At 38.6% G+C, this 27609-nt stretch overlaps 2 protein-coding genes across 2 annotated transcripts in view; one reads left to right on the forward strand and one right to left on the reverse strand.

Annotated features, from left to right (window-relative positions):
* Positions 1 to 27609, reverse strand: part of LOC140329147 (tubulin alpha chain) — a 166392-nt gene that overhangs the window by 91942 nt on the left and 46841 nt on the right. The gene's annotated exons all lie outside the window — the stretch shown is intronic.
* Positions 11922 to 27609, forward strand: part of LMBR1L (limb development membrane protein 1 like) — a 40582-nt gene continuing 24894 nt past the window's right edge. The window contains exons 1-3 of the mRNA XM_072409255.1: positions 11922 to 12122; positions 21487 to 21571; positions 24913 to 24946. Of these exons, the coding sequence (XP_072265356.1) occupies positions 12057 to 12122; positions 21487 to 21571; positions 24913 to 24946 (185 nt within the window). The 5' untranslated portion in view covers positions 11922 to 12056. The remainder of the gene's footprint in view (positions 12123 to 21486; positions 21572 to 24912; positions 24947 to 27609) is intronic.

The following is a 27609-nucleotide window of genomic DNA, read 5'->3' on the forward strand; positions in this document are numbered from 1 at the left end:
GAAATTTTGCCGACCCATTGGAAGTTTGATGACATTTTCGCGACACTGTCAGAGGCCTTCTGACTCATCCCTACGGGACAGTTTTTGCAAGTGTTTGGGACCACTGAACTAGTGGCAATCATTCCCCAATGTCAGTCCTCTCATGGTCTCCATTAAAGAAATCTTGCCATTCAATAAAAAGTATGTATGCCATGCATTGAGTGACATGGACAACAAAAGTAAGCAAAACAAGTTAAGCACTCTGCCAGGAGCATGTAAACCTGTGAGCAAAGCTACAACAATTGTACATTGGTACAAATAATTACATTAATATTCTTTGTATAAAACGTAATTACATTCTTTGTATAAAACAACATCAGTTTAAAATTTAATAATTTAATATTTGCATTCATTTAAAATATATTTACAGTTTCATTGCCTTATTATGCAATCAGTAGACCTTGATTTTTCCTCTTTAGAATACCAATGAAAGTATTTTAAACCTTGCTGCAGTAGCTCATGTGTAAAAGTGTAGGTACAGTGTATATGTTTAGGCTTATTCTACACAGACGTTTTCCCAGCGTTTAACCTGAGGCTTTAAAAGCCAGTGTTTGAAATTCCCATGCATTGCAATAGGCTAATCTACACCGGGAAGTTTTCTTAAAGCAGGTTCATGAGCGTTATCTATTACGTTTCCTGCAACGCTTAAAAAGTTAAAACATGTGGTTAACGCTGGAAAACGCGGGTAAACACTTCTATTGATTTCAATGGGGTGTTTTCCAGCATTTATAAGCACTTGAAACGTAAACGCGTTAAAAACGCAGGAAAAGGCAGTATAGACATTTTACAGCGTTTTAAAGGCAAGCTTTAAAACGCTAATACAACTGCAAAAAAACGCATATAAAGGCACTAGGAATGTTTACATGCGTTTATATAAACAGTGAGCATTATAATTTTTTTTTGAGAAAAAAATGAAGACTTGCAACAGATTCTCTAACGTTTGTATGTTCCAGTATGCAACTTCATGTTCTAACAATGTTACACCTTGAGTATAGAGATGGCTAGTGGTCGTTTTATTATCAGTTCTCAACCTTTTTAACATGGTGGTACTCTTGAAATAAGTTTCAGGCCTTTAGAGAACACTTATACTATACCCATAGCTCACAGTGTAGTGGTCAGTTGGAAGACTGCCTCTTACATTGCTGGCCAATGCTGCCCTTACAGAGAGCCAGAAAAGATTATTGGTGTCACTTAAACTGACGTGAGAAGAACAAATTGCTCATTACTCAAAGGACCCCTAACAAACTGGTTGAAAAACTCTATTTAATCAGACCCTACAAAATGATACAGCAATGCATATGAAACAAGTCGAAAAACACTGTACAGTGTAATTGTTCATCTAACCACTAGATGTCAGCACAATGTCAAATACATTTGGGAGACATTCTTTGGATGAATTCTCTGCTATCTTGGCCATTCCAAATTCAAAGTGCAAAACTAAACCTTTTACCTTTTTATAGGGTGTAGTTTTATAGCCCACATAGGTTATCCTAATTTTATGCAACTAGCATAAGAGGCCCTGTTCAAAACACCTGTGGTCCTCCCAGGCAGATTGTGGCTGCCTCAGAAAGACATAGGGCTTTTTGTGGTTGGAGCCCAGATTGTGGTACATCACAAATAATAATAATATTAATAATCACATAACACGTTGGTTGAGCATAAAAGACTTAGTTAGCTGCCACACTAATAAAACTGAAAAATGAGCTTTAAAGCAAGCTTTAACTGACCTATTTAGATACATTCGTTTCCAACAGCTTACAGGTTACCACTTGCTGTATAGTAGTGGAGAGAGAGAGGAAATTTAAAAATTCCTCCCACCAGAAACTATGGGCCTGATTTATTAAAGCTCTCCAAGGCTGGAGAGGATTCACTTTCATCAGTGAAGCTGGGTGATCCAGCAAACCCTGAACTGGTTTCTTAAAAGTAATTTGTTAGCAAATGTTTTCATTTCTGCACCAGATCCATTCCAGGTTTGCTGGATTACCCAGCTTTCACTAATGAAATTGTACTCCCTCCAGTCTTGGAAAGCTTTAATAAATCAAGTCCAATAAAGGGACCATAACTGTGATTTTAGTTCTTCTGTTCTAAATCTTAAAGATTAATTTCTCTAAAGCACCAGCAAGTACAGAGGTCAGAGTGAGCTTAATTTTCTTCCTTTTTTTGAATTATGTAAATACTATGTCCATAGTCTGAGAAGTGTTAAATGACCTTGGATTGAAAGAGTTTTCCTAAATATTACATCTTTACCATAACATTCTGATAACAACAAATAAAAAATAAAATCTATGCCTCCTTCCCATTATTTAGTGTCAATTCATACATGGTGGTGGCAACACTGCGGAGTGTACGGAACATGTTGGGGGAATTCAAATTACTTTTTCATTAGAGTTACTAATTATTTTGAAAATAAGGATCCTTATCCTTCTTTGTTAACTATGTTTTATGGCAAAAGAAACTCAAATTCTGTTGTCGCAGCTTGCAGAAATGCATTACAAATTAAGTACATATTCTAAGATTTGTATTTCCAAGTATGATATTTCCAAAGTTCTAATATTTGCCAGACAATCAGTTCATTTTTTCAGTCAATATTCCGAAACCATTGACTAGCTTGCCTTCTCCTTATAAAAAAGTTGGCTTACAGTATTTTCCTGTACAATATAGCAGTTATTTGAAATCTACATTTAAAACATACATTTAAAAAAAAAAAAGGAAATCCTTATAAATCCCTTGCTAGACTTATAGGCATCAAATGTTTTCTTTTTGAGGTTCTCTGGGGGCTCTTGGTCCTGGAATAATGATTTAATACACACATCAAAACCAAAGAGAACATAAGACCCATGATATATGAGATTTAAATTTGACCAACATGCTCAACCACCATGCTCCTAATATCAACACCTAATATTATAATATTAAAATTAATATTTATAAATATATTATTTTTTGCATGACTGTAGGTGTTGCATAGATAGATATTTTCCTTGGTTTGGTTACTAAATGAATAAGCAGACACACAGAAAATAATCATTGAGTTTATAGTGATGAAAGTTGTAACTAAGTAGACATCAGGAACAAACTTTTTAACTATTATTAGGAGAAGAGATAAAAGACAGGAGCAACTTCTCGTATTATAATCCATTTTTTTTTTTAGTTCAGCCTTAGATTATTGCACTGGATTTATCCAAACCACATGGAATCATACTGATGGTTACAGTTGATTTCCAGTTCCTTTAATGTAGACCTAAACTAAAAAAAACAAAACAAAAAAAAAATCAAAAAACATTTACCAGTTTATTTATTTTGTTTTATCCCTACATTACACAGCCAATGTGCCGTGCGGTGCACAGCTCGGCCCTATATGTGGCACCATATGAAACAAGCCACAGGTGATGATGTAACTCCTGCACTCCTGTAACTCTTTATTGATTGTGGCAGAAGCCCCCTACCCACCAATGAGTTTAATTCTATGTTAAAGAAGCACTCTAATGTACAGCATTGTTTGTAAATTTGTGATTGCTGTTTTATTGAATAGCTTGTGTTTGATAATTTCCCACAGCCAGAACAACAATACACTTTAATAATTACTTATTTAAAACAGATGCAGCCCTGTATATTAAAAGATGTCAGGATACTACCATGATGCATGGCCATTATGAAGGAGCTCATGACTGTGAATGCATTTTGTGGTTCCTTTAAAAAAATAAGAACACACTTAATAAAACAGCCTATTGCAGTCAATGTGCAGCATATGTCTGAAAGATCTAATATAAAAAAAAAAAATTAAAGGAAAATATAGCATGCTCATACTCTAAATCTTTTAAACCCAACCTAGGGAGCAGGGATACAATTCTTTTTTTCCTTTAAGAAACCATATTGATTCCCTATCCTGAAAACTTGGTAGGATTGCCGGTGACTCAGAAGATCTCTCACAATGCGCAGCCTATTTAGGACTCACAGCTTATGTCATCGGTGAACTTTACTAAGGTGTACATTTCATTATCCCTGGCTTTGAAAGCTAGTAGGTGGAATTTATTTTCCCCCTACCGCTGTGAATTTAGATGGATCTGGCAGTTCAGTATAAATGTTTCTAGTCAATTCAAGTAGAAAATGTACTCTTTACAAATGGTGAACAGTGTGAATAATTACTAAAATAAGAGATGAGTCATTCAGCAAATGTGATGCATAAATCAATTATGAGTAATATTTATGAAATATCGAGTCTCAATTATTTTTCTCTTTGCAATCACAAAATAACAGGTAAGTGACATTTATGGTATTTGTTTTTTCTGTAGATTACAAATGTCTGTATCAAAGTCCCCACGTATACTTATTTTTATATCATTTTCCTTAATGCTTTTACATGGCAGCATTCATATGGTTGGTATTCCACCCACTAACTAACAGGATTCATTAACTCTGTAAATGTTTGATGCTGAGTCCCTTTCACCATTCCTGTAACTATACCAAAATCAATGGAGGGTTTCTATTCTGACATGTATAGGCACTAGGAAAAATTAAGGAATGATAAGTATAAAATGTTGCAGTTTCCTGGTGCCTTCAGGGTTAATCACTAGCTACATAAACCAGAATATAAATTTTATGAGATGGGTGTTGAAACAAAAAATAGACAATATTTTTTTAACATCACAATGCAGCGGTATCTGAATAGGCACCCCTGAAAACAACAGGGATGATTTAAAGAAGTAGAAACTCTTCAGTTTGCAAAGCGTGTGTACTCCCTGCAAAGTGAATGTGAGTTATTACAACAAACCTGCATTCTCTATCAACCAACACTTCTCTAATTTTCCTGCTGGTGCATTTTGTATTTATTTATTGTATATTATATTACGTAGATATGAACCAAAGCAACTCTAAGGTTCTTAAACAGCCACTGCAATGACCCCTCCCCCCCAGACTGAACATAAACAGGCAGGAAAATAGAGGTGAACAAAGTGCTGTTGGAATTTGTTACTATCTGTACTAAGGAGTATTACATTCATGTCCAGCTCTGACAGGATAGGCAATCGTACAAAAGAATGGAATGTCCAGCAATCTTACAATATGCAGGGAGCATAAGATACAAGGGATTGCTGAGAAGTTCCTGTCTTTGCCCTCTTGCAGAATAAATAGAAAAATGAGTGAGGGGGCATATGACAGCCTAATATCTTAGTATGTAACTGTGCAAATATCAGGTCTTTGGGATTCTTAAAACTGTTTTTTCTTTTAGTGAGAAGCTGTGATGGCAGAGGCACAAGCAAGTTTCACGTGGTTGGAGTTATGGGCCATCATAAAGTTTTTGTTTCTTCAGGGAAAGTCAGCAAAGGACATTCACACTGAGATGTAACAAACACTGGGGAGAAGTGTCCTTCCTACAGTACTGTCAAAACCTGGATATCTCATTTCAAGACTGGGCATTTCCCTGTTGAAGATGAGCCCCGTAGTGGGCGCCCCCCCAACCTTAACTGACCCGGCAACCTGCGATGCTGTCCATGAGCTGATTATTGAGGACCGGCGAATACTTGCCCAGATACTTGAAATCTCATGGGAGCGTGTTGGGTTTGTCATCAGCACTATCCTAGACTTGCGCAAGCTTTCAGTGAAGTGGGTGCCAAAAATGTTTGAACAGTGACCAGAAGAAGGAACTAGTTGAAGCATCCAAAGCACAGGACTTTTTGGCTGGGTTAGAGACTGAGGATGAAACCTGGCTCCACATCTATAATCCTGAAACCATGGAACAGTCAAAGGAATGGCGCCACAGCGGGTCCCTGCGACCGAAGAAGTTCCAAACCCAGAAATCCGCCAAAAAAGTCATGGCGTTCGTTCTCTTGGATAAAGACAGTATTCTGTTGGTGGGCTACCTACCTCAGGGCTCTAGTATCACCGGACAGTATTATGCTAACCTCCTGGACCAGCTGAAGGAGGCAATTAGGACGAAACGTTGTGGAAAGTTGACCAAAGGGATCCTTTTATTGCAGGACAATGCACCTGCTCAAACGTCCAACATTGTGGCTGCCAAATTAACGCCCTGGGTTTCCAATTGGTCCACCATCCCCCCTACTCACCTGACCTGGCCCCTTCAGACTATTATCTGTTCCCAAATTTGAAGAAACACCTGAAGGGGCAAAGTTTTGAGGACTTTTCTGACGTCAAAGATGCTGCTGAGAGCAGGTTTGCGGGCCAACCAAAAGACATTTATTTGAACGGTCTAGAAAAGCTGCAACTAGGCTGTACTAAGTGCATCAGTCTCAGGGGGGAATATGTTGAATAAATGTGCTATTTCATAACTCTGGCTCTCTTCTTTCTGGGCAAAGCAAAGAACTTCTCAGGACCCCTCGTATATGTGGTCTCACTGGGAAACTATCTTCTTGCAAGTCCAACAACTTGGATAATGCTTTCTTTTGTCATTATTATTGTTGTGCTAAAATAAAGATGAGCAGTGGTTAAAGTTGTAGACTACAATTGAGAGATCACTAAAATACATGTGCATGTAAGGTGAGAAAGGATAAGTGAACTGATCCATACAATTAAGAGTTTGCTGCAAATCTGTCTATTGCTTTAGTAGTAGATGTTGAAGGATAAACTGTGACCTGCACACACATAAAACTGGTTACCTTTCTTGATTTTTATCCAACATAAGCATGGCTGGCTCACATAGGCAGGTTTTTACTTCCAAATTGGTTTATGACCCGATCAAACAATCACATCAGAAGTCAGTCTGAAATAAACTGTACTTTTGATCAATATTTACCAATTAATTTTACACTTGGAGTGGTTGTGAAGCAATCAGATGTGTTCTAAATTTCGATCAAAAGAACATGATTATGTGATAGAATGTAACTTTGTATTTTTAATGAAGAACAGAACCAGCTTGTAAAGGGAGTTTTCTATGTTTATTGTATGGCTAGCGAATGTATTATAAATGGTAACCAGTGTACATAGGTTGGACGTTTGCAACTGTTCTTCTGTTGGCCAATGAACAGAAGCTAATAACTCTGTTAGACAATTACTTACCTATAATACATACCTTGTAATTTATGGACTGATAGCTGATATCATGAACATAACAGCAAGGTGAGGAGTGTTTCAATACATTGGATAAATGTACATGGTGTGGACACCTCATTGCTTAAATCCTGCTATACTCACCTGTTCTTGTTCCGTTGTGGGGTGCCGCCATCTTCTTCCTTGGAATGACATGGTATTCCCTATTTAATGTACAGCGCTGCGTAATATGTTGGCGCTATATAAATCCTGTTTAATAATAATAAATTCACACCTATATTTTTTCCTATGGTCTGAAATCTAATCCACATGCCTTTGTCTTCTGTACAAATACAGTGTAATTTTTGTATCACAATGGCTCATTTAGCTTCTCATACTGTACATGTTGATTATACCATAATAATAATAATATTACCATATAGTAATCATGTGATAATATCACCTCTGGCAGATATGGTTCTAGATGATCCTTTGGACATAAAACATTATTATTTGTTGTTTAGCATAATAGAAAGATGAAAAAATAAAATTATTATGAGTATGGCTCCAGCACCCAGTGGATATTTTTTCAGCTAATAAAGTAGTACACAATACCAAATTTGGTTTGAGATGTCCTCTTCCAGCAGAGAATACCCTTTGTGGAAATTAATAATCACTCTATTTTCCATCTAGAAACTCTCTTTGCCTACCTTTATGATTTGCAATGGAAGTACGCCTCTGTCCCATGAGGTTTAGCAACCACTACTGTAACAACACATGGCCTCTGGATTCCACCACCTTCACACTTTGATAAAGATTCTATATGGGTTTTTGAATCAGAGCCAGATTCAATGTGCACTCTAACCTGGACTTGTGACTGAGCCAGTTTATCTCATCTCTCAGCTTGATAGTGAGGTTCTTGCCTGGGTCTTTCTACTCCGAATAATTCCTTTCTGTATTCTAGTGAAGTGTTTTAATAAATTTAATCAAACTTCCATTGTTGCTTTAGGGATCCTGCAGGTACACCAAAGTTCCCTGTCTGTGGGGCAGTACATGCTGTGCATCTACACATTTGTTTCTGAATGTCTATGGAATAAAAAAGTGTCTGTTGTCTTCTGGCAGGGCTTGTGGGAATACATTAAGGGTGAGGTAGCCAAGCATGCAAATCCTTCCTTCCTGATCTGGTGTTCCAATGCTTTAACGTGGACATTTTTTCTTTTCAGAAGAGAGCTTAGGAATACAAGTACACACATATGCTGTATCCAGTTTCCATTCATCAAAACCATCACCAACACAGTCCATCTAACTTGAAGGATTCAGAGCAGTTTTGCCCCATAGAAATCCTAGTGGCAAGATGTGGTAACCTAATAAAAACATACCCCAAGTGACTTGCAGCTGTAACTGCAGCAAAAGGTGACTCTACAAAGTATGAATGCTTTCCATAAGGAATATTATACTGCTGTCTGGGAAACCTAGGTCTGAAAACTATATTTGTCTAGAACAGCACTGACTCACACTGTCCAATGACTATCACAAAATATTGTAGCACAGGAAGCGTTGTGTCACCTAATATGCCTGTACCTGGCCATTCCGCCATACTCTTCTGCCTTCCAAACGTATGGATCTAAATTACTGTATAAACAAATTCAAGTTCTTTAGACCTCCAATGAACCTTTAGTTCTGGGGCCTATTCCCTTGCCTCTGTGGAACTCATCTAGAACCAGAAACCCATCACGTATCTTTTTCCAGAATGGTAAAAAAAAAATTACATTTCCCTGTATATTGCAGCTGTAATTGTTCATGGATTTCATAACTTGGTTTCATGTATGTGAATAGCCAGCTACAGACAAGTAAAGTGCTATTAAAGTATGTAATTTAATCAATCAAACTAGTAATAGTATAATTAGACAGAATTATTATAGTGGCGACTGCTACTAAATAAAGCCAACAAGCAACTAGTTAATTAAATACTTCAGCAGTTATTTCCTGTCAAAGCTTCATCCCTCCGCTGGTAATCTAATAATTGCTTCTGCTAATGTGAGTTCTGAAGCTGTGAACCATGTCATGATAACTGGCTACCCCAGATCTTATCACAGATCCAGTCTTAATTATAGTGAGTGTTATAAGTAAATTTTACTAGATGTATGTGATAGTGGAAATATAGCAAAATGTTCTGTTTAGTTTTGCATAGAGTCGGGAAGAGTTAGAACATTTATTTGTAGTCCTGGTATAAAGGATATGTACAAATGCTAGAATTACAACAAACACTTGTGATCATCTTGGGTCAAAATTTAGCATATGTTTGCATATATTATCCCCTGTCTCTCAAAGTATGAAGTATGTCCAAGTATGTCCCTCAATGTCCCCACATTCAACTGGCTTCTTGGATAGAAGGTTGAACTTGCGTGGAAAAGGAATGAGGTTCACTACTGACAAACTTTTCAGCAGAAATGAACCAGACCCTACTCAGCCAGTAGAAAGGTGAGGAGAATTTTTTTGGCTTGTTCTTCCTAAATCTTTCCCACTACCCTAACTAGAATCATAGGATAGCAGGCAAGGGACACCTTGAATCCCCACCTTTTAGTGTGGAAGGTCCCTCTGACTTATAGAAAAGAAAAATCATCCTACAAGGACTGGAAGGCTTCTTGATTAGCAGGCAGTATTCCAGATCCATCTTGTTCAGAAAACCTGCCCACACATTTTTTTTGCCTTGCAGGTAATCTGCTTTTATTAAAATAACATTATCTTCTATCCAAGAACAAATCTGAATGTGAGTGAAAGCTCTTGTTCCCATTTGTGAATTTATGGGCGCGCCACTGTAGCTGCGTTGTCCAAAAAGATCTTCGCATGCAGGGCTTCCGAGTTTTATTACAGTTTGCTAAAGTCTGAAAATTAAATTTTTGTGCCCATGTCACTTAGAAGGATGTTCTCTGCAGCATTGGATCTGCACAATTTGTGACTTACGTTGGTCTTTGCTTTGTTCTAGATTTTGTGGCTCCAGGCTAGGAGAAGAGACAAAAAGCATAGGTCAAGAGGTTCTGAGAAACTATTACAAAAACATACAATCTTCTGCTCAAGGCAGAGCCCAGGAAACATTAGGAATACAGTTATGGAGCCTAGAATGGACATACCAATGCATGTGACTATTTTGAATAAAGTCTCAAATCTTAGTATATTAGGAGTGTCTCTCTTTTCTATTGATAAGAAAGACGTTTAAAGCAGGAGACTCATTACAATTCTGGTGTCACAGGGAGATAAATTGGATTTCTCATAAATCATAATTCAACACAGACCCTCCACCATCAGTCTTGTGAATTGTCTGCAAGACTGGGAAACTCCAAAGCAGAAACTTGGAACTACAGATAAATCTTCAGTTACTTTTGTGATGAAGGATTAAAGGGGAAAAGGTAATAGGTGTCTTTAAATGGTTGCCATCTGATATGACTTCTTAGGCCTGAGGAACTATATTATTATTATTATTATTATTATTAATAATAATAAACAGGATTCATATAGTGCCAACATAATATGCAGCACTGTACAATAAATAAGGGTAGCAAATGACAGACAGTTACAGACAGTGACACTGGAGGAGAAGAGGATCCTTCCCCGAGGAGCTTACAATCTAGGAGGTGGGGGAAGACCCACACAAAAGGAGGGGAGATATGTAGTGATGGGAAGTTGTGAGGGCTTTAAGCAGTACTTTATGGAGATACAAAACCAGAGCAAATTTTTTTTAGAGTGTATCAGAGTAGGGAAAAGTTATAACCCGTTAGGTTTGCATTGTTATTTCCCCACTAGAATGATTTTCTCTCTCTTCTATGACCAATGCCTATAGGACAGAAAGTAATAGGACATGCAAACTTTAGACTGCTAACCAAAACAGGAATTCAGGGTTTTTAGTTGAAGTAGTGAACTTGCACAGCCTTGTTTTGAGTCTGTCTGAATATTGACTAAAGTTTGGTAAAACTTTGGGGAGGCGCAGCCTTTTGGGGCATGTTCAGACTGGTGGTAAGAAAAACACAGGGGCACGCACTGGCAACTAGATGCCTGGGAGCTGTAAGGGCGTTGCTAGTGAGTTTGTGGCGCATAATATGTGACATCCATATTATTATTAATAAACAGGATTTATATAGCACCAACATGTTACACGGCACTGTACATTAAATAGGGGTTGCAAATGACGAGACAGATGCAGTGACACAGGAGGTGCAGAGGACCCTGCCCCGAAGAGCTTACAATCTAGGAGGTGGGGGGATGAATAAGGGTGGCAGTGAGGGGTACAAGGTGTCACATGTGAGGATGCTGGATCGAGCGGCCTGGGCGAACTTATACTAATAGTGTTTGCAAACACTTGTCAGCATTTCCAGAGACTTGTGCAGGGGGTTGCTGGGTTTTTCCTTTTCCCCACTTTCAGTCCTGCTGAACACCCAAAACCATTTTAAAACACTTGTGTAAGCAGTTCCAATTCAAGTTTAAGGAGACATAAGGCAGTAACCCCGCACTACACAAACTGCTTGGGCAAATGTTATCTTTTATTACGACCTCTAAAGTTGTAGGGGTAATTAGTACCCGAAATAGTTTACCTGACACCGGTTTAAGACCGTACCGTCGGCTCTTACGAAAGGTGCCCGCCTGCGTCGTGGCAAATACCCTCACGCCTACCTTATCGAACGCCGCGCATTACATTAGACTGCTACGCTTCGGTGGCTACCTCTGCCTGCTCACCTCCATTCCTCTTGGAGATCTACTCATAGCATTCACATTCGCTCCGCCCCTTACATACAATAGCCAACCGTTACTGGCTCCGTCAAACCTTCCTCCACCAATCAGATCTCAATTTCTAGTGTGCGTGCAGTGTCCGAAGCAGTGGAGTGGGCGGGGCCTGGGCAGCCGGAGGAGATCTGCTGTAAGCGGGCAGTAGTCAGTGTGGTGGCGGCTGTGCAGGGTGCGGGCTCCGGGAGAACACTGGATCTCTCCTCACTCTTCTCCTCTAAGGGTGGAACCAGCTCCGGGGGGCGCCATGCTACCGGAGAATGGAAGCGGATCAAGATGTGTCTCTTAGAGAGCAGCTCTTCCACGACTGGGTCCGGGAATGCATAGTGAGTACCGGGCAGAGAAGGGTTAATCCGGGCTGGGAGGGGTGCAGGGTTAACCAGCTCGGTGCTGGAGCTGAGGCATTAATTTGGGAGAGGGTGCAGCACTGAGACGTGTTCCCTGATCTGAGTTATGTGGGTGTCCGGTGTCACCTGTGGAACACTAAACTCTCCGCCAATGGGGATCCGGGCACAGGAAATGCCCACTGCCCATATAGTGCACATATAGTGCCCATACACTGCCCATACACTGCCCATATAGTGCCCATACACTGCCCATACACTGCCCATATAGTGCCCATACACTGCCCATATAGTGCCCATACACTGTCCATATAGTGCCCATACACTGCCAATACACTGCCCATATAGTGCACATTTGTACTGGGAATTTGGAGCTGTCCGCATCCAGTGCTGTGACATTACATTCATAGGGTGATGTCTTGTATGCTTGGGTGAATTCTAAATGTCTCTGTTTAAATACCCAACTATTCAGCTGAAGTTTTTTTTTCCTTTGATCATTTCATCAATAACATATATTGTTTTATAACATCACTTGTGCCTGCTTTTTTGAGACGCATTTGCTAGCAAAGACTTGTTTTGCTTTATGTCAGCCTTTTTGCCATTGTTCAATATATCAATCAATAAGTCGTTGGCCCCCAAAGAGCCACCATCCAATGCCAGGGGAACCCCCTAAAATGCTGGATAGGCACCATCCAATGCCAGGGGAACCCACCATCCAACGCTAAACAGCCGCCATCCAATGCCAGGGGAAGCCCTGTCCAATGATGGTGAGCCACTGTTGATCACTTGAGTTCCCTTGATGGTGGTTGAAGATTTCTGGACAGATGATGAACATTTTCTTCCACATATGTTGACGTAAATGATTGCATGCCTTCCGTGGGTATTGATTTGTGTATCTGCTAGTCTAAGTCAACTGATGCATACAGCTCATCTTTGCATTCAGGATCAATCACCAAATGTTAGCTGTGGTTTAGGAGGACAGTCCAGCCTTTGATGGGGATTTACTCAGCTTATTTCCTGCAAAATTTGAACTGGGCTGGGGGAAGGGCCACAGTTACACTAGTGAGATACTGCCTGGGGGTATGACAGATTCCATTCTTCATCTTATAACTTCCTACAGTTTACGCCAAGAGGAAACCTCCAGAATGGGGTTAGATATGGGCTAGAGTTCACTAGTGTGATACGTAAAGGAATGGTGCATGAGTAAACCAATCACTTGTGTACATTTCACACATTATTACAACAGATTTATAATGCCAGGACACTACAGAGAAAATAGTCATCACTGTTCTCTGTTATGTGGGGTGAAATGGTGACATGATGAAGTTATGTTCTTTTTGAGTTAGTAAAGGACCATCTGATGGCTGCTATTTGCCAACAATAGGCCAAAACTTTTAGTTTCCTATGAATAAGGCCAATTTTATTGCATTTAGATATTGACTGTCTCATCAGAATGTGCATTCCAGATTAAATGTTTAACTTCTTTGAAAATGCTAGTTGCTGGGCTATTGTTCAGCTAACACTTATTAAGTCACTGACCCTGAACAAGGTAGGAGAAAGTTTGTGCTTTTGGTGAATCATTGCTTTCTGGTAATTGAAAAGCTTTAGCTCCTATGTAGCATGGAGTATGTCTGCCCTCTGCAGAGAGACCGCTGCTTCCACACTGAGGGTTTGAGTCCTTTTCTGCAGCATGCTAGAAGGGCACAGGCTTCTCTATTCAGACTGCACTCTAAAGAAAATAAACTGCAATACTGCAAACATTTCTTTTCAATACTTCTAGAATTCAAATGATTTGAAACAAAAGTTCAAATAGGTGTTGAATTAAAAAAAAAAAAGTTGCTAATGTTGCTTATTTAGCTTTGCATTCATTGACAACTGAACGTCGCCAATTCTGACAAATACGTACTAAGACAACAAACTTAACCAATCTGCATTTATGTGTTTCTCAAGGGTTAGTCAGCCAGCTGATTGTTCAGAGTTTTTTGTTTCCTGTCGCTGGCTGATGTTGTTTTTATCTGCATCCTGTGTTGAGAACATGCCACGCCATTATAGCAGCATGTGTGAGAAGTTCATTTGACAGCTAGGAACTCCTATGTACGTAATCTGGCTTAGGCAAACATTACTGACACTTAACCAGCCAAGGGAAAAAAAGGTTACAGACTTAACCTGTGCTAAGAATGGAAGGGTCCAGCAATTCTTGGCGCAAGGACCTACTCCAGCTCCTAAATGGGTTTATATTTCATTACGCTTTTCAGATTTTTATATTTATTTATTTCAAGGTCAGCTTATTGTATGTTTCAGGATCTTATGAAAACCAGACAGAAGTTAAATACTGGTGACGTGTTCTAGATGTCAGTAAAGTCTGATGTAGTTGCTAGTTAAATTTGCTGACAGAAGATGTGTGCAAAGTAAGGAAGTGTTGGCATAATGCTGCTCCCTATCTATCAAATCATAGGCTAGGGACAGGGAAGTGACTGAGCTATAATTTTTCTAATGGCATTAGAGGAGAGCCAGGCGCTCACCAACTTGGCTGTCCAAATCTCAGGTCTTTATGGATAGAATTACAAACTCTTTTACAGGTGAAATAATTCTTGTATATATATTTCAACTATGTCTTATTCTTTTTGCCTAGAGTTCAGTTTTAAAGCAGTCTTACTTATGAAGGGGAAAGAAACAAAGTTTGTTTTATTCCTTTTTCTCCAGGACCAAATTTCCTTCTTTCTGTCCATGACATCTTGTTCAGTCACTTGAAGCAAGGAAAGGACGCTCTTGATAAGGAATAATTCTCTCTACCAAAGTTTCCACATGCTTGGTGACTGTCTTCTCCTCTCATGTGATGGTATTGAAACAGTTGGCAGCACTGTGATTTTAGAAAAAAGGGGCCCATTCATATGAGCAGACTTGTATTGCATCAGGACAGGCCATTTATTTGGATGGGCTATACTCCAGAGCTAAAAATTGTACCTACTGCATATTTTACACAGCACCGTGCATGAAAATAGAACCTCAGCTCACCAATGCACATAAGACTAAAGAAGACTATCATGGAAGAACCTGGGTGATTCAACAAAACCTGGAATGGATTTCATAAAATTATTTGCTATTGTTTAGCATATGTTTTCAATCCTGGACCAGATCCTTTCCAGGTTTGTTGGATCACCCATGTTCATCTATGTAAGTCTTGGAGAGCTTTGATAAATTGGGCCCCAAGTCTACGTTGATATGGTGTGAAAAGGCTCCTAACCATTACATCCCAGACTCTTCTCAAACCAGGTCGTGTGTTTAGGAAATTGACAATTAAGTCTAAGCTACTTTGGAACATATATAATGTTTCCTTAGATAAGTGGGGTGATTCCCTGCTGGAAACGCATTCACTGCCTGCTGGACATACACAAGTAGATCTGGTTAGTTTTCCCGTCTTGTATAGAAGTAGTAACAACAAAGTCAGCATATATTGATAGGAACGGTTATTACATTAGGTTGTTTTTCCTTTCTCCCAGATTCTGATAACACTGGAAAAGCCAGAACTGAAAAAGAATAACGATCACATATACATAGAGTACATTTGAAGTGAGCTCAAAAAGTGTTATAGGGAACATTGAGAAATGGTATTTGTTATGCAGTACACTGAAAAATCTAGCATTTCTCCTAAAACAATTAGCGGTATGCTTTCTAGTTTCCTTGGCAGTCATATACCTATGTTTGTATTGTAAGATCCAAGGCACTATACATCTGGAGTTCTATAGCTTTGGTGTGATCACCTGGTTCTCCTTCCTGGAGTCTCTAACGTGGAAGAAAATCCATTCCAGGATGACGCCTCCACCCAAAGGTATGGTAGGTCATAATGAGTAAAGATTAGCTGCAGAGGGACCACTATTATGGATGGGGGTTCCCTGTTTGATTTTCCATTGATTTGAATATTGTAGGCGTACTCTGGTTAGGAGCAGTGAAATCCCTTGTTGTGGACATCTGAACACAAAGGATTAGGCTTTATTGAAAGCAGCATGTCAGGATGTTCCTTTGTAAATGGTGTTCCTGTTTGGTGGGTTTATTATAGGTCATTGTGTGCTGTTTGTGTATTGGTTTTTCCATGAAATGTAGACGTGTCTGTGCACGCTGCAGGAAATCCGAGTGTAGCAGCATTTGTGGTAGGGAATACAATGCTTTTAGTCCTAATAGAAATAGAATCTGTGCAAAGTATTATACACATCTGAAGATGTGCCATTGGTGGTTCTCCCATGTGCTGGTTTGGGTTGAGCAATGCTAACTGCAGGCAATGGCATTATCCCAGAACTAGGCTGGACATAAGAATTACAGAATGGCTACTTTCATGTAACTAGTATTTCACTTTCCTTTGCTGCTTTATAGCTTTTCATTTGTTCATAAGGTTTGCGCCTACTATAGGTCATCAGGACAGATAGTGTGAGGACCCAGACAACAACTAACACGTGGCAGAGGTTTTACCTCCAAGAAAAATAAAAATGTCATGCTTTAAATCTAGCTTTGATCATCTCCTTATCATCCAAGCACCTCTGACAGCCCAGCAAGATCCTTGTGCAAAAACAGTGCAGCTCCAGCCCAGCTTGGATTAGAAATGACATATATTGTTTTTGCTGGAAAATAAAGCCCAAAATCACACTAATGAGCCATCCCTATGTTTTGTTTTTATTTACTTTTAGCATTGTGCGTTGCTAGTCTCCTCACAATCACATTGATGGGTTTCTGGATTTCATGCCAACCCATAGACTTTATTACCTTCTGAACACCCACCGAAATGTAAATCGGTAAAGTCAGAGTAGTTGCATATCGCCATTCTTGTTCTGGATTAATTGCTCAAATCATTGATGCTGGAATGTCGGCAGAACAGTCAGGCAGCAGCATTTGTACAATCAAGGGAAGGTTCTTTTTGTGCTGCTTTGTATATTGAACATTAGATATTTGTTTAATATCTTATTAGTATTTGGCATATTAAAAAAAAAAATGGTATAATTTCAGTTTGAACATCTGGTAAACCCTACGTTCCCCTCCTAAAAAAAAGTTACAAAAACAGAATATATTTATTGATTATTTTAGTAATCAGTATTTGCACAAAACAGTATTGGGAAATAAGACTGAGGGTTATATAGGGTCTGTATTTGTGCACAGACTGGACGAGTCATGTGATTGTGTTCTGTTTAAATGTTCTATATATAAACGTGGAAAGTATTACATAAGATATAACCTCTGTGCTGTTTAGTTTTTACCTTTTTTGGAGCAGAGCCATTTGTTTGTTACATGGAACTTTAATCCTCTCGTAAAGCGTCTCAGCTCTAAACCTAATCTCTGTACGTGGCCCGTTCTTTAAGGTTTTTAGGTAATAGTCAAAGTGCTCTGTTCATTTGATAATTGTAAAATATTTTTCTTTGTTTACCAGTGGGGTATGGAAGACCATTCTTTTGCTTATTTGTCCTTATTACCTCTTCTTCATCCATTGCTTTAGTGCATGTATATGGAATGACTGCCCCAAAACATACAGTTTATAACATTCAGAAAGACCACTGTAGCAGATATATAATTTAAATGATGGACAAACTAAGAATTTAGAAGCCTGTTCCTGCAGTCTAGAAGAATATATTATAGTCCTTAAACTGACTTGTCGATTTATAGGCCACTTAGGTGCAGCTTTCAAAATATGGCTGCCTGTTATCTACTCTGCATTACTTATATAAGCAGATAGGTGAAAACATGGATAAAACACTGTGCTACGTTTAGGGACCTAGTGGTTTTGGAATACCATTCTCATATTTTACTGTTGACCACAGATCAAAAGTAAGATATGCTACTGCATCAGTTAACCATTGATAGCTGGTCGATGGGTAATATGCTTTGACCGTTTTCATTGCACTTTGTCATCCAAATACCTAACTTCTTTAAACAAACTTAAAGTTATATAGTACTAGGTAATGTTTTGATTTATATTTAACCTTTCAACATTCTTGCGGATGACAACATGCTGACGCCTGCGATTTCTAAGATAATAGATAAACTGCTTTGGTTGACCTATTTTTGAAGGTGTGGGCCCTGAGACACCTGATCCTGGTTTAGGAACTCAGCAAGTCACCAATCTGAAACATATAGCCAATGAAGTCCGTTGTCTAAACTCCCATTTTGCCTGATCCAGCTGAGAGACTCGCAAAGCAATGTAGCTGGGTCCAGGAAGGCAGCCTCTGAGCACACATCCTTTAAAAACAAAATTTCTTTTTTCTACGCCCAATGTGCAAAAAGTTGAAAAGTGCTGTGTTAGAGCATTTTGATTGTTATTGTGCCTTTTGTCCTAAATTACTTTTAACTACCGGTAAATAGCAGTACGTTTCCTGGGGTATTGGTGTGTCCCTCACAGCTGTATGTCTACAATGTGAGATCTGCACTGGTTCCCCTACTAATCCCAGGAGATTTGCTCTAAGATGTGGTCATATCATACCTGTATGACTTTCTTTGCTGGGGGCTCTACCAAGAGGAAGCGAAACTCTGTCTCTACAAGGATGGCTGCCACCACATTGATACACCATGCAAAACAGATTAGAAGAAGAAACATATTTATAATGTTACAGTATAATACAGAATACCTTTATTCTGAACCCAAACTCTGCATCGAAGGGGGCTTACTGGACAATCTACTGGAGATTCATAAAAATTGTGGCCAAACCAATGAATACCCAACAAAAGCAGCATGAATAAAGTGAAAGTGCTAATTGCCAGCACTGTCACGTTGTATACTGTGACAGATTTACTTCTAAGGTTGCTTTGATGGTACATGTGCACATATTACATGTCTTTTTTCTGACCTCCTGCAAACTTGTAATGTGAACTGGCACAAGGCCAGCAAATGACTGTAATACTTGAGGTGATGCCAGTGTCCTGGAATGTTTACCAAAGTCCTCAGCAATATTTATGATCTGTAGGTTTGTCTAATGCTTATCCTAGACATAAAAGCTGATTCTTCTTATTTTCGATGAACAGGGTGATATCATATGGTAATAGAAATATGGGATCAGCTATTCCATATAAAGCAGTCATAACTAATCTTCAGTAATGTCTAGATATCAAGTTTTCATTACAGCTGGGGTTCTGCGTGCTGAATAGCCAAATTCTCTGCATAACTTGTGAATGACATTGTTCTTTTGCATTCCGCCAGCCCATCCCTGAATCACATATGTGCTGGTTTTTTGATTCCTCTTGAAAACTGCATGTAACGTGTCCAGGTTGCTTCCAATAGTTTTCCTGCACAGTAAAAGCAGTGTCTGATTTAGGTTTATATTCCATAAAGTAACAGCTATGTCATTTTGTATACCAGACGTGTACAGTCTCATCAGAGACTTACTCGGCGGGAATAGAAAAGGATTCAGTGGAGCGCAGAGTGAATGCAGTGATGGAGACAGGAGCTGGGCAATTTCCAATTGGTCTGTGTGTTGCTGCATTGCCGTGATCAGACAGCTAAAGGTCATAGAATTTCTGGGACTTCTCAGCCTGTGTTTTCCTCCCCTGATATGTCCCTGAGCAGTCTGTCACAAGCCCTGAATTTCAATTACTTTCTGCTGTCTGTGTATTAAAAGCTTGCTTTGCTGATGTCGCCTGCTCATTCAACAAGGTGACCTCAAACCATTTTCATAGAAGTGGCCCTTTTTACTTTTGATTTAAATTTGACACTATTATATTTTCCTCCAGGTGCGGTTTTTCTTTTGTACTCCCTGATTATATTATTGTTAGAGAGCTGTGTTAGTTATAGAGTATTTTTAGTCTCGGACAAGTATTTGCTAGGTTGTGTCAGATAATGTACTTTAGCACCAATGCAGTGTAATAAAGCTCAGGGTCGGAGTGACCTACTGAAATGTCACTCTGTTCATGAATAGTCAAAAACAACATTTTGTTATCATTTGTTAATTTACCGGTAGGTTGACATTACTACCTTTATCTTGGGTGTCTTCTTGGGAGATCCTAAGAAAATGAAAGTCTTACTTCTCATGCTACTCCTACTAATATGAAAAGCAAAGATTCTAAATGTCAGATTGGAGCCTACCTTCAGGTAAATTACAAAACTTTTGGAGTAGAGTCCCCCTTCTAGAAGCACTCTGACCTTTATTATTTGCTCTTGCAGGCTTCTTCCTTTTGTGTGATCAGGCCTCTGAAGCCTTATCTAGTAGATACTATGTTCGAATATGATAGGTATAGTATCTGCTTTCCCCCCACAAATACATTTATGCAGTGTTTGGCAAGAGAGACATTCATACTATATAACCAGACCTTGCTTGTTAGTGGTCCTCTTTAAGAACTAAGTGTGAAGCAGAAAGTAAAACTGGTTGCAGAAGCCTTTTTTGTTTGATGGTAAATTGTTAGTCACTGCGAATGGAAACGATGTAAAAGAGAGGAAAATACAAAATAGTATGCGTTCTTGAAAAAGTAAGTTTTCAAATTGTCTGTAATCTCCTGAATAAAGGGAACCTGAACAGAGGAAGTATGGAGACGGCCATTGCTGACCTCTTTTGAAACTGTTACTAGGCAAGCTGTGATGCTGCATCAGTTGCTTCTGTACTTTATGTCGCTCACTTAGAACACAAAAGGGATATTAAAGAAGAACTGAATTTGGGAAGCCGAGGAGAAGTCGCCAGTATCATCCGTGGTCTCCAATAGCACCCTAATTGTTCCAAATTTAGTAACTTGCTGTGCCTTGTTTTTTAGTGTGTTCCAGAAAGTAGAACATTGCAGCCTAGGCGCATGGGTTGACTTGCAGAATGAATGGCACTGCATTGTGATATCACATCTGTTGCCACAACACACCCTATCACAAAGTCTGTCTGAACCCTGGGAGTTTTACTTTTACATACATTTTCCTGATCTAAATACTTGTTTTGACACCATGATCCTGACTGTATTCAAACCATTGGATAAGCATGAAGGCCACTCTAATTCAGTGTTAGAGCCTATGCATTTTTAGAGGAAATGGTAAAGCCTGGACAAACTAATGTCACTGGAAAGCCTGCTCAGTGTACAAGGTCCAATTGTTACTGATGTGTGCTTGTGGTCCTACAACTAGTTTTCCTACATCTCACATTTTATGGACTGTTTTAGATCTTTATTATGTTACATTGTATGCTCAATTTACAAACTCAAAAGTACAAGAATGAACATTTTTTATTTTTAACCCTGTGAGTGTATTTTTCTCATTGGGCACATCTAGTATTAGGTGGTTGTTGTGGTGTGATAACTTTCTGCCCCTCCTGTAGTTTTTGTATGTTTTATATTTTCTCATTTTGCAGTGATGTTCATTATAGTAAAATAATGTTCTCATTTGTTCTTGTTCTCTTGGCAGATCTGCACTTTGCTCTTCTCTACACTCTACCTCCTCTCCTATATGGTCATCACCAAGTTCAAGAAACATGCTGATTTCACCACAGGTGAGTCATTCAATTTGTTGTCTCCAGATTCTGAAGGTCAAGTTAGGTGATGCACAGTTGCAGCAGCACTTATGTGATCAAGATTTCACAGAATTAATAAAAGGATGAAGAATACAAATGTGTAAGGATAAATTGTGCTCAGGGCTGCTGAACCTGAGCTTTAAAGAAGAGTCATAAATAAAAGCCACTTTAGGATTACATTGTTTTTATCTTGTTTACATCAAGCCACTGCCTTAGAATCAGTATAAGACATCAACAAAATGATTTACAAGGAGTCCCTCCAAATATTATGTAGGGTAGAATATAGAAGCATTACAGTCCTTTTCAGATTTTACTGAGGCCTCTGTACCACTGGGAAGACTTCTTATTACATCTCCCAGAAATGGAAGTCTCGCTATGTTTAGATTAATTTAAAAAGTAATAAAATCGCATTTCGAAGTAAGAAATTCAAAGTGGATCTTGTGTATATATATTCTTAACTTTTTTTTTTTCATGGACTCCATTGTGAGATTTAAAAGCTGAAGTCTTTTTGGCAGAATTGACTTTTCTCTCCATTGGGACAATAAAATATGTGCAAGCTTGCAGTTTGGATTCTTGAGCATGTGACTCTTCGTTCTGCCTGCTGTAAAAGCTTTTTTTGTAATGATTCCTCTTTTTCCTGCTGTCACACATGCATCGTTAACTTTTAATGTCTAAAGCACATTTTTTCTGATCGCCTTTCCATTTATTGTAGGAAAAATGTTTTAGCAATCAAAATGTCATTTTATAGGTTTGCTTTTGGAGTTGACTTTTTAGATTCAGGAATGTTTTATTGCAAGACTCCTAAGTTACAGATGCATTAAGCATTTTAATTCCTGTATTTTCTTCACTTATTGTAAATTTGCTAAAGTTATTAACGCAGACATCAGATGAATGTACTGTACACCCAAATGTTTTTTGTTTTTGACTACGCTGTTTTTGGATTATCATGGTTATTTGCTCTCTAAAAGGGTCTCCAAACCCAAGAACAAAGCCCTATGTTTTTTAACCCTTAATTTTCACCAGGTAATCCTACCAGTAACACATTTTCTTTTCTAGACTAACAACACTCCGTAGCTGTGCTGTATCATTGGAGCAACATTGTCAAATTGGGACAGGAAGAGCAAATTTTTTGACATACATGGACTTTAAAATACTGTTGAGTTTCAAAAAAAAGGGGGCGTTCAGAAGTTTTGTTGAGTGGTTGAACTACTCTATCAAAGGCTGCTGTAACCCTAGCCAGCAAGTCAGCCAGCCAAGCACTTGTCCAACCCTAGCTTACTTTAAGGGTCCAATTCAGATTTGCAGTAACTACGTTGTACTAAATAGAAGCAGTTGAGAACCATTTTGTGGATATGTCCGCACGCAGTTGTGTTGTGGCACGATTCCTGGAAGTGTGCAAATGCATTGGCCTGACGAATGGTTTGCCAGTCCTGGGTGCATGGCAGCAGACTGTGTCTAAGAGCAGTTTGCTGCATGGTTTGAAAGTTTGAAGGGGGTCCAACGGTGGGCACTTACATCCAGACTGAATGTGTGTGTGCTTTATAGAGTAGTTCAAACTCTTAACTAATGTCCTGTGTTCACTTTCCCTGGGAAAGCTGCGGAGATGTAGAGAACATTTGAAAAATCATATAATAATTCTAGAGAGCAAAAGAGGCTTTCACCAGTTAAATGTTCATTTCCATTTTGTGACTGATTGTAAGCATGAAATACCAACCATGACTGAAATAACTGCTTGTGACATGGGACTTGTCACTGATTACAGTCATCCTTATGACATATGTACATTAAAGACAGAATCTTTTACTGAGCTATTATTAATCACCAGTCAGTCTTGTTTCTGGATAATCCTGAATAAGGATGTAGTATTGTTCCTGAATATTGTCATAGTATTATGAAAGCTTTGACAGGTTCTGTTGAACATATTAAAAACCGCAAATTATGAACCCAGAACATTGCTTACTAATATCTCTTTTCTGTCTATCCAGAGGAAGTGGTAGTACAACAGATTGTTCTATAATTCCTAGTGACGAAACATGATATACATGAATTATATATATATATATATATATATATATATATATATATATATATATATATATATATATATATATATATATATATGCATGCATTGAGCTGTCACCTCTGTCACTGTCCTGGAGGAGCGGTATAGGTCAGCTACAAAATTTCAATATATTTAAATGACTACTTTCCATACAGTCAGTACAGGGATTTTATTCAGATCTACAGTTGCCCAAAGATATAGTATTCATCATGTCATGTGATATGAACAAATACCTGATTATTCCCTGTTTATAGTATTTTTTTATCCTTCCTGGTATTATCAAAGTTAGTTGTGAATTGTATTAAATTTATCTGAAGGTTTCCTGACTGGCGCTAATGGAGTGATCCTTGTAGCGTCTCCTTCCCCCATTGTGATACTGTGTTCCACTTGGAACCACTTGGAGTATTTGCAGACCCTGGCCTCAGCAAATCTATTTATAATTTGGTATTGGGTAAGATATGTCAGACTTGCCTTCTGTGTTTGGAACCTTCAGTGTAGGTTGGCTTACTTATTTGTGATTACTAAGAGGTAATACTGTCTTATCGTTCTCCGTCTTTCTTTGCTTCAGTGGTAGAAACTGCATAATGATGTACATTTTAATTTGTTTTTTTATGTGGCATCTGGTTTCCCTTCAGCTTGGCTACATTTTATTTATTTTGCTTTTTTTATCGGCACTGTGGATTTGGATGTGTGATTGATGGTTATTGTTTTGATCATAGAAAGTCAATTTATAAATATAGAATCTGTGAAAACAAGATGGTAAACAGTGAGGGACAGTGCAAAAAGAGGGCAATAACTGGACTTTGGTTGTTACATTTGGTAACAAATGATTCTGTCTATAGCATTAGGTCTCATTTACTCCAGGGGTAAGCACTTGCCACAAGATATGCCATATGGCACAGCCACCTGCTACTATTCATTGTGTCACTGACCCCATTTATTACATTAGACAGTTCTCCGCACAAATTTGTGCAACGTACTCAATGTACTTCAATAACGTACTGCAGTGTATTAGTGGGAACATTCAAATTTGCTCTCTATGTAATCTCCTTGCGCTGTACACACTACATGCTTTCCATTAAACTGCACAGCAACTCATATAAGGTGAATGAGCCTAAAGAGTTGGCATTTCGTTTAAATCCATTGTAGTTGTATAACATATTTACAATTTATTCATGTACAGATCAATGTCTTTGCTTAGAATATACTTTTATTACGAATTTTATTTTTTTTAAATCTGACTTTTTTCTTCTTACAGTTGACCTGGAAGATGCAGCGGTTAACAGAATTGCGTATGTATTTTTCTTTGACTTTTTGGTGATCTAAGGTTTAATATATTTTTTTTTTTAACTCTTTACAGCTAATAATCTTTAATAATCTCAGCAGCAATACCTGTGTGATCCTTCAGCCCTAGTTAAACATTTACTGATCTGCTTAAAAGTGGTTTATTAAATGTCTGACCTTTTTACTGAAGTGTTGTCTTGTGTAATTTGGCTGGGGTAATCCCTAATGACTTGTACTGCGCTTAATAAATGTTCACACTGTCAAAGTCTAAGAGTATCTGATGAAAAATACATTCTTGGTTTTACTTGCACTTCAAGAACACGTTCATGCCTTTCCTAGCCTAACATTGTGATGGGTCATGTATGGGTGTATTTCAATTAAAATATTCCGATACTTTCTAGAACTGGTCAGAACCCAAGAAATCTACAATCACTCAGCTGCTGAATTCCCTTCAGATTTAATTGTTTGAGATTAGAAGTGAAATTTAGCTTGTGATTTCTGAGTCTAACTTCTCCCAATGTTAGCAGAAGTTGAGCTTGAACTTTGGATTTTTCTTAATGTTTTATGCCTCGTGTATTTAAAAAAGAGCTGCATATAAAACAGTCTCTTCTGGCAGTACTGGCAAAGTACATCTGTCACAAATCTGGAAGACTCATACTAAGCTTTTGATAATGTGTAGACAGATACTACATTCATAGTTAGGCACATTTAAAAACAGTTAGAAGTCGGAGAGATAAGATGAAGGTAAACTTCTTCTTTTTCCCCAAGCTTGGCCCTTCCTCCTGAGCCTCCCTTATGGTCTTTTTTAATCATGATTGGTGCTCAGCAATGGGAAGTGACTTTAAAAACTAGGAATGCCACAAGAAACCCTGATACAGACCCCCTCCCTGCAGGTCCCTCCCTCCAATATACTACGTCATGGGTAGCCATTGGTGGCTTCCAATTTAAGGGATAACTTTTATCAACACCTTATGTTTCCAGGTTCTGGAGGAGGGCACAAAGTTTGGTCAGGGATAGATTTGGAGAGGAAATGGTTGAGAAGAGGAGGAATAAAGGTTCATGGCATCCTTATCTATAATACATTCAACCCAAGCATTCATTTAATAGTATATTTGCTTACTTTGTGCACCAACATCTATTTGACATAACAATATTTTAGCTGACCTAAGATTTAGTTTCAGCTGTCACTGGACTGTGTACCTTCTGTGTACAATTTCTGAGTGATGGTTGGTCATTGCTTAGATAAGAGCTGCCTTATCATGCCTGTTGATCCTTTCCTATGTGCCTGGCCTTTGCTCTGCCACGCTGTCCCAGTAACATAATCTGAGCACAGTTCTGCCGTATTCGACTTTCAACCTGCTACTGTGGCAGTTTTTTTAAAGCTTCATTTGACTGCCATGCACCAGCTATTGACAAATCTATTTCCTACTGCATCATGGTTTTTTTTACTTGTTTATTTTTCTAGTGCACATTATGTTTTCATTTATTTGCAAATCTGAGCTAGTAACAGAGCTAAGTTAGCAGGCTGTTCTTTGATTTGGTTGAGGGGTTGTTCTATTACGTATATCTAGTTGGTAAGGTAGAAATAGTTACATAGATTGTCTGTGTGATTTTATAGCTCTTGGTCTCCTGTGATCCATGACATACTCTCATCCTATTAGTGTTTTGATCTCTCAAGCAGGAAATGTTTCCATTTTACATCATGCCTCATGAGAGTCAGTTCTCTTTGAAATGCAGTAGTGTCCTTTGCCTGCTAATCTTTGTACATTGAAAATAAAATGAACCCAGACTATAATTATAATGCAAGTCTGAAGCAATCAGTGGTATTTTTAAAGGGGTTGATCCATCAGAAGGAACATTACCGAATATTCATGCTGTTTAAATCAGAGCTTGATAAACAAATAGGTTTCATTGCAGTGTTATAGTTTTTGTCTGATGTGGAATCAATAACTTGATGTGTCCCCAAAGCTAACGTTTTATCCCAGACAGACGTTTGTCTCTGAAAAATGTCCTGTGCTTTGTTATTGCAGAGTGGGTATCTGTCTGAGCCAGTTATTTAGAATGTGCTGATCATTACACTGCAGCTAACAATGGAAGGGACAGCAGCAAAGGCAGTTCTGTCAATCCAGAAAGTATTTGGTAGGACTAGGTCTGCCCATGTGTTGACTGACAAACCACTAGATTTTGACTCCCCACTCAAAATACTGATAAACATGCTTTCAATATAAGTTTATCATTTTGTAGTGCATGCAGGTCCAGCCTATATGAGTGGCAACTCTACTTTAATTCAGGAGCAGAACAGCATCTTTGCCACCCCATTACAGGAAGGTGCATAAGGTGGACTTCATTGCCAACGTAAAAAGGTGTTTGTGGGACTTTAGATATAGTTCTGCTTCAAAATATCTAAATAAATAATTTGTTTCTGAAACTGAAAGGCATATTCAAGAATCCAGTAGGTCCTATTAAGAGAGCCTAAGACTATCGCCTGTTGTGGCAGTAACACAGTAAGCCATTGTTTCTCAAACAGGGTTCCCCCAGGGGTTGGTGGGGGTTCCTTGAGCAACAAGCAATTTGCTCCTGCCATTTCAGTTTAAGTGACACCAATGATTGTTTTGGCTGTTTGTAGGTCTGACATTCATAACAGTGGTCAGCAATGTAATAATAGCAGGGG

The sequence above is a fragment of the Pyxicephalus adspersus genome, chromosome 1 (genome assembly GCF_032062135.1).
Source record: "Pyxicephalus adspersus chromosome 1, UCB_Pads_2.0, whole genome shotgun sequence".
Classification (NCBI taxonomy): Eukaryota; Metazoa; Chordata; class Amphibia; order Anura; family Pyxicephalidae; genus Pyxicephalus; species Pyxicephalus adspersus.